This window comes from Protopterus annectens, chromosome 6.part1 (genome assembly GCF_019279795.1).
Source record: "Protopterus annectens isolate FY-2018-M chromosome 6.part1, PAN1.0, whole genome shotgun sequence".
Classification (NCBI taxonomy): domain Eukaryota; kingdom Metazoa; phylum Chordata; order Ceratodontiformes; family Protopteridae; genus Protopterus; species Protopterus annectens.
In genome coordinates this window covers 489,305,008-489,312,693 of record NC_056738.1, presented here as the reverse complement: position 1 = coordinate 489,312,693, position 7,686 = coordinate 489,305,008, and the positions used below count along the sequence as shown (strand labels likewise).

The 7,686-nt window shown below is 38.5% G+C and overlaps 1 protein-coding gene across 1 annotated transcript in view; it reads right to left on the bottom strand.

Annotated features, from left to right (window-relative positions):
• Positions 1 to 4,574: 4,574 nt before the first annotated feature.
• The window catches only part of PIKFYVE (phosphoinositide kinase, FYVE-type zinc finger containing), a 3,858,188-nt gene continuing 3,855,076 nt past the window's right edge, over positions 4,575 to 7,686 (bottom strand). The window contains 1 exon segment of the mRNA XM_044075403.1: positions 4,575 to 6,668. Coding sequence (XP_043931338.1) covers positions 6,553 to 6,668 — 116 coding nt within the window. The 3' untranslated portion in view covers positions 4,575 to 6,552.

Below are 7,686 nucleotides of genomic sequence, written 5' to 3'. Positions count from 1 at the left end.
GTGGAGAAACCAAACTGTCAGTTTCAGGGTTGTTAGATTGGGGTGAATCAGGCCCTGTGGATGGGAGATCAATGGTGGGGATGGATTGAGAATCCATGGTTGCTCTAGCAGGCGAGGCCAGTGGAAGGGGAAACCAGACTTGTCAAGGCCAATATGGAGCAATGAGGATCACTTTGCTCTTTAACTGTCTTGCTTTCTTCAGAAATTGGGAGATGGGGGAAGCGGAGGATAAGCATAAAGCAGACCCGAGGGTCAAGCGTGGACTAGAGCGTCTCTTGGTGACTGTCCCCAAGGGGGGATTAGGGCAAAATAGTTGCTGCATTTGTAGTTGGTTGGGGAGGCAAATAGGTCGCAGCAAGGCTGGCCCCAGCGGTTGAAGATGTGCCGCTAACACAGGATTGAGGGACGACTCGTGAGGTTGCAGAATGCACCTGCTCAATTTGTCTGCCATCACACTGGAGCTCCCGGGAATGTGCAATGCAATTAGAAAGCGGTTGTAAGCTATCGCCCATTGCCATATTCTCAAGTCCTCTCGGCATAATGGGTAAGATCTGGTGCCCCCCTGTTTGTTGATGTACCAGACCACTGACATGTTGTCTGATTGGATCGCAATAGTCCCTGATGGAAGGATGGAATGAAATGCTTGCAATGCTAGTAGCACCACCCTTAGTTCCAGGACATTGATATGCAAATGAGCCTATGTCTCCGACCAGGTGCCTTGGACCGAGTTTCCCTGACATTGCCCCCACCCCATCAGGGAGGTGTCCATGGTCACCATGGCTATCTGTTGATGGGGGTTGAAGGGGTGAGACCATTGTTGGGGATTTCGAGACGTCCACCAGAGTAAATTTTGCATGCATCTCTGACTTACACTTATCTGAAAAGACAAAGGATGTTGTAGAGGGTACCACTGAGTGAGAAGTAGCCACTGAAGAAGCCTCATGTGGAATCTGGCTAGAGGAACAATGGTGATAGAGGCTGCCATTGATCCCAACAATTGGAGTATAGATTGAGCGGGAGATTTGTGGTGACAGAGCAGAGGTTGAACCTGTTGCCTTATTCTCTGAAGCCTGTAGTCTGGAAGGGATGCTGTGAAATTTCTCATGTCCAACAGTACCCCTATAAATTCCAAAGACTGAGTTGGGATCTTGTTGGATTTCTCCCAGTTTCTAGTGATTCCCAAGCTTTGAGCTGTTAGGAGAGTATAGTGCAGGGCTTCTTCCAGTAGACACTTTGTGGGGGAGGCGAGGAGCCAGTCGTCTATATATGAAAATGCCTGGAATCCTTAAAGTCGCAAGTGAGCGATAACCACTGCCATACATTTGGTGAACACCCTGGGGGCTGTAGAGAGACCGAAGGGCAGAGCTCAAAACTGGTAGTGACTGGCTCCTATGTAGAAGCAGATTTATCTTCTTGAGTGTTTGTCCATTTTTATGTGGTAATATGCATCTTGAAGATCTACAGAGCACATCCAATTGTCTTCTTCCAGAAGAGGAAGGATAGACTGAACCGTGACCATCCGGAATTTCTCTGTTTTCACAAATTTATTCAGTGTGCTAAGATCCAGAATTGGTCTCCAGTCCCGTCTTTTTTGGCACTAAAAGAACCTTGAGTAAAAAACGGATCCTATCTGGTCTGGGGGATCTGGATGACTCTTGTGTAGCAGGTTTTGGATTTCGTGTGCTGCTGCTTCCTTTGACTGGGTGGAACATCAGGTAATACTCTGAATGGATTGGACAAAGATGGAAGGAGATGCGATAGCCTCTGTATATTATCTGTTATACCCAAAGTCGGTGGTTATATTTTGGCAAGCAGCGGGGTACAAGGAAAAACGACCCCCGACCTCTTCCAGTGGTGAGCAATCAGGCAACGCTTCTGGAGCGCTGATGACTTTTAAAGCTACAAAGAGGCGACTGAATCTCTATTACTCTCAAATGGAGAAATAACCTACCAAAAAACAGCAACCATAAAATGATATCAATATTAATGGGTGTGCTTGTATACAAAAAAAAGATGGCAAACAAAATGTGACAAACGTTTTGCACTTCCCTGCAAACGTTTAAGGCATAAATAATACCAAAATGGTTGTATCAGCAATTAAGGTGAGAGAGCTGCTCGATAATTATTTGGTTGTAAATTTTTAAATGATTCTATTTAATATATTGAGACAAATGTACCATATATAATAGTGTGTTCACTTACATATTCAACAAAAAGTTTACTGTCAGAAATACAAGTAATTTTGAGAGTTTTTTCCCCTCCGAGTTTAGAGCAATTTTATTTATTTATTTATTTTTTTGCTCCGTCATATGTGGTTAACATTCACCCTATTTCCCTATCAGATCTTTCTTTTCCTCCTCATCAGAAGGGGCACGAAGTCAAAACAAATCCTGCTGTGACTCAACAGGTGAGCCCTCATCGCCTGATTCATAACAAAGTCATGGTCTGCTAGCTCTAAAACTGCCAATTCACCTTTAAAAGTGTGTGTGTGTGTGTGTGTGTGTGTGTGTGGGGGGGCCACATTCAGGGAGCAGGCATCACATAAATGGTGAGAGGTGAGTATTTACAGATATGCAGGGAAGGGGAAGTCCTAACTGGAATCACCTTGCCTAGTAGCCCAACTGCCAAACAGATCATCTCAGTCACAATCAGGGCTCCATTTCTCTACACTAAGCCACTGGACACTTTTTTTTTTTTTTTTGAGTAAGAATCACCAATACATTGTGCACCAGCAAAATAATCTTCCATCCCTCTTCTGTGTCACATACCTCATCACATCCACATCCATACTGCGGTAATATAGGGTGGCAAGCATGGCAGCATGAAGTCAGTTCAACTGCTATAAAGTACAGCTATAATGTAGTCTAGCCAATTAGGTTAAGCAGCCAGCAGGTCAAACGCAAGATACAACAGTACCCCTATACTGTTACACAGTGATACGCAAGCAGAAATTGAGTGGGTACATGGACAGAGTATCATGAACAGTAGCAAAATGCAAAGAACAACTTAAGGTCTGAATCCTGATAAATAACAATAACAATATTTAACTGAAGTGTTGTCACCTTCATATACTTCATATAGCTTTACATCGCAACATCCACTAAAGTTAAAGAAAACCAACAAAGCTCACAACCTTTAGATGCATCTTAATAGCATCACTATGTACAACTTGAATCAAAACTTACTTGGGGATGCTGACTTATGGTTCTTAAAAATCTGGGTATTTTACCTGAGGTTTTTAAATGTAATTTTTAGTCTTTACTGTGATCTCATTATAATTTTCTACTACATCTATATGTGTAAAATTAAGACAGTTTCTATGTAAAGAACAGACAATGCAGCAATCTGTCAGTATTATGAGAGGAAATACATGTTGTGGTGAATGAGTGTTCTGGTCTAAAATACCAAATTCTGTGAAAATCCTGTTTTTTCAGACATTCAAGTGAACTACAAAGAATAATGGTAGATACGCATTCGTGGGTGACTGGAACAATCTTAAGTTGCATTAAACAAGTGGTTAAATAGGGCTTTTTGCAGGTTACCTATGGGAAACTTTGTAATGAATAAGAAATTGGCAGTGTCTCAGAGGTACAGTGAGTCACTGGTGGCACCTATTGGCCAGCGATGAGCTTCGGGCCTTAGCCCAATGAAGAACAATGTACAATAAGTTAAATTAGCAAGGATGGAATTTAATGGCTTTTCAATGAGAGGCAGTCCAAAGTGAAGACAACAAACACCCAATCAAAAAACACCTCACTACAGACACACACAGGCTGATTAAGGTGTTTTTGACCAATGACAATTACAGAGGTCAGAATCTGATGCTTCTCAACACTGATATTCAAATACTATATTATTCGAATGTAAATTCTACAAGCTAGCAATTGTATAAATATGAGCTTAGTAGTTAAAACTGTTACAGCGCTCATCTGTCTTTTTAAAAAGGATTAAACAAAATAAAGATTACTGCTACTAAGAAGAGAAAGAACATTGCTGTCTGTTTTTCAGAAAACTAACAAGTTCTAAAGTGGATATAAAGTGAATAATTTGAATTACCGTTTATTTAGCTTTAGCTCAAACAGCTTTGTTAGCTATTCTTTGTAGTTCATTCAACTCTTTTCAGACCTTGACAAGGGGAACCTGTTCCACCTCTGAAATGTTCAAGCTAGCTAAAGTTTAAGGTGCCCTCATGTGCTTTATATTTTCAATATTCAGACATTCCAAATTTTGGATTTACTAGTACGTTTCCAGGAAAAATGGAAAATCAGTGTCCCTGGTTATACTAAAATCTGTAGTCTGAAATCGGTTAACTAGCAATAAAAAAAAGGATTGCTGAAACAAACTAAATAATCACTGACATTGTAATGGAAAAAAGTTTTCTATATTTTTTCATGCTGAACATTCTGTAAAATATCTCTGGCCAAATCTCTCCCTTTAGATGTAGGCATTCTAAAAATACATCTGGCTCTTGAAAAACAGAAAAACAAAGCTTTGAAAAAGTTAGACAATATCTTAAGATTTTTTTTTAATGCTGTAAAAAAACTTGAGAGCATCAAAAATTACAGCCCTTTTAATTAAAATAATTAATACTTTTTATTTATTTTTCTTAAACTGATGTCATTAAAATATGGTGTGGCAAAATGCATCTTTTCTTAGGGCATGAAGTGTTCCATTATCACAACATGCTACAAAATAGTTTACAAGTGGAAGTCTGAGTTCATCTTCAGTCAGGAATGGTGCTCTAATGGAAAACAAAATAAATGGAAGTAGACTTTAATATAACTTAATTAATATCTACATTCTTTTGAACCGCCTGCAATCACAGCAGTCCAGTGCCTTATGATGAATGTTTAGCTTTATAAAACATCTACCCTTGCTTCAGACACAAAACAAATATAGATTTTCCAAAACAAACTGTCAAGTACATAAACTGTAAGAGTACCTGGATACCAGAAAACAGGTAAATGCTTCCAAACAGAAGATAACAACTTCTGAATAGTCACTGTTTTCCTTCAAAAAGAAAATTACATTTTACCACTCTTATCTGTAGTATGCAACTATACAGTGATTTTACTTAAGAATACTGGTTTTCATATTGTATGCCGCGGAATTCAAGTCCCTGGAAAATGGAACAATACCCAATTTTAATTTAATAAAGCTAAATGGAAATCCACATAAAAATAAATAAAATCTATGAAGTTGATTACATTCTTTTCTAGTATAAACCTCTTTATAGTTAACATTGTTCCCTAGTCAAAATGAAAGTACTCATAACATTATATTTGTGTGATAATGTATAAATGAAAAACTGAAAAATGCTGTGGTTAAACTGGAATGTTAGTGAAAATGTTATAGGGCACACTGCTATATTAAGATGATCACATTAAAAACTGCTTTAAATTTTGAAGACATTTCTAATACAGAAAAGGGAGTCACATCAGTATGTGCCTTTCAAGGCTCCAAGAATGCTTATGGAAGTTGGCAAGTGCATTCGTTAAACCCAGGCAGTTAAAAAAGAAAAAAAGTGGTCTTTTGGGCAACTTATTTCTATTATCAACAACAAAAACTAAATAAATACTGACTTTCAGGCATTAAAAATAAGGCAGTTAATAAAAACTCAACACATACATATATATATTTACATTACAAAATGTAATATTGCACAAAACAAATGAAAATGTCTCCTAAATGGGACCATTGCATATATGCATACAAGAAGTGAGAAACTCTTGACTTGGCCAGTTCAGTTTACTCAAGGTAGCTAATAATGAATCAGCGGGCCTAAACTGAAATTCCTGCATAACAAATTACTAGGGGTGAGGAGCAAAACATTACAATTAAAATTTGCTCCTGTACTGTAATCTTATTTTTTCATTACAATGAACTTTTAATCTCACAGGAAAGGTACCCACCCTTACAATTTCTAGATGTAAAGGTTAACATGCTACTTTCATAGAAGCATGCTAAATTTAAGAATAAAAGCTGGGTGGGGAACAAGTAATTTGGAACTGGATGTCCATGAAAAGCTACCCTCCCTCATTGCAAGACTGTTGCACAGGGAATTGTTCTGGTAATTGAAGAGAAAATGCACTTCATCACAACAAATGCTTTAGCAATATCAATCATGATCATAATGCATAAATTACCAGTTAACATGTTAACTGCTTAACCAGCTAGGGTTATGAAACCAGTGATGTCCATGTTTCTATATTCCAATAAAGCATTACTGCATTCTGACACATTCAAGTACAATTAAATCTACACTTTAGGCAGTTTTTTTTTAAATGCACTGTGTTTGATGATTTTTTTTTTCAGTCTGGCATTCTTTGAAACCAATCTCCTCCTTGTGCAGTTTGATGCTTCACTTATTGCTGATGGTAGTCCTTACAAATTCAGCTTGATTTAAACTTCTGTCCTCGGAGAAGACCGATACTGCCATGTAAACAGGTTGAACACCACAAGCACTATGACCTAGCCTACAGGTGTGGCCACCTTGTCATATGTGCTGTTTCAGGACTTTAAATTCTTGAATTCCTGTTCTGATAATGAAGGTTAGCAGTTCACACCTAGGCCAGTCCAGTGATCAGGTACCATCAAGAAATACTTGTCCATTGCTTCGCAGAATCGAGTTCTGTAGAGCTCTGGGGACACTACAGTTGGCATTTTACCTATTAAAAACAAATTATATATTCACAAAAAATGGATAAAAGAAAAACAAAACAAAAAAGTAAGCCATTTCATCAAGTATAATTATCTTCAAAAACATAAGAAAGTAAACTTACACAACTGAACAAAAACTTAAACAAGATCCATGATTGTTTTAAGACAGCAAAGGATAGCCCACTGCAGGTTATGTGGTTATGCAATGATACACTTTTGCTAAGGTATGTGTTGCTACAACTAAGTATGTTCAACAGCCAGTAAACAAGGATTAGAGATGAAGTACAAAATAAAGTAACGTATTCAACCTATGGAAAAAAACAACTGTACAGGGTTGGAAGAACACAAGTGAAGATTTGTGGTTACATTCTATTATATGCATGGTTCTGTTGCCAGCTTAGCTGGTATACAGGGTAAAGCCATGCCTACAACTTAGGAAACCAGAGTTCCAGTAGCAGCCTTGACACCTGTTGGAGTTGCAGTGAGGAGAAAGTACAGTTGTGTACACTTACCATAAATGTAGATGTCCGAGTGTATTCACTGTTGCAGTCATTACATTTAGGGTAATATGCTGGCAGGTTGCCCTCAGTCGGCCTGAATAACAGTCTTGGGTCCTGCATCGGTTGCTGTCTCCTCTTCCATGACGTCAGGGGTATAAAACATGCAGCCAACGCCATTTTAATCAGTTTTTCTTGCCCCAGATGTCAGGTGCCCCCCAAATGGGGTGCAAAAATATAAAAATAAACTGTTAATATATAAATGCACTTTAGAAACATAAAATTTACCTTCAACTAAAAGCAAATATACCACAAAGGCTTTTGAGTACAGTGAAGGAAAGAAAAGGTATAGAATGGGGGATGGCGGGTGGGTAACCTGGACTGCAACAGTGAATACACTCGAACATCTACATTTATGGTTAAGTGCACACAACTGTACTATGTCCTTCGTGTTTCACTGTTGCAGTCATTACATTTGGGTAGAATCCCAAAGCTATGGATGGGAGGATGGAACTAAACAGCATTAGGA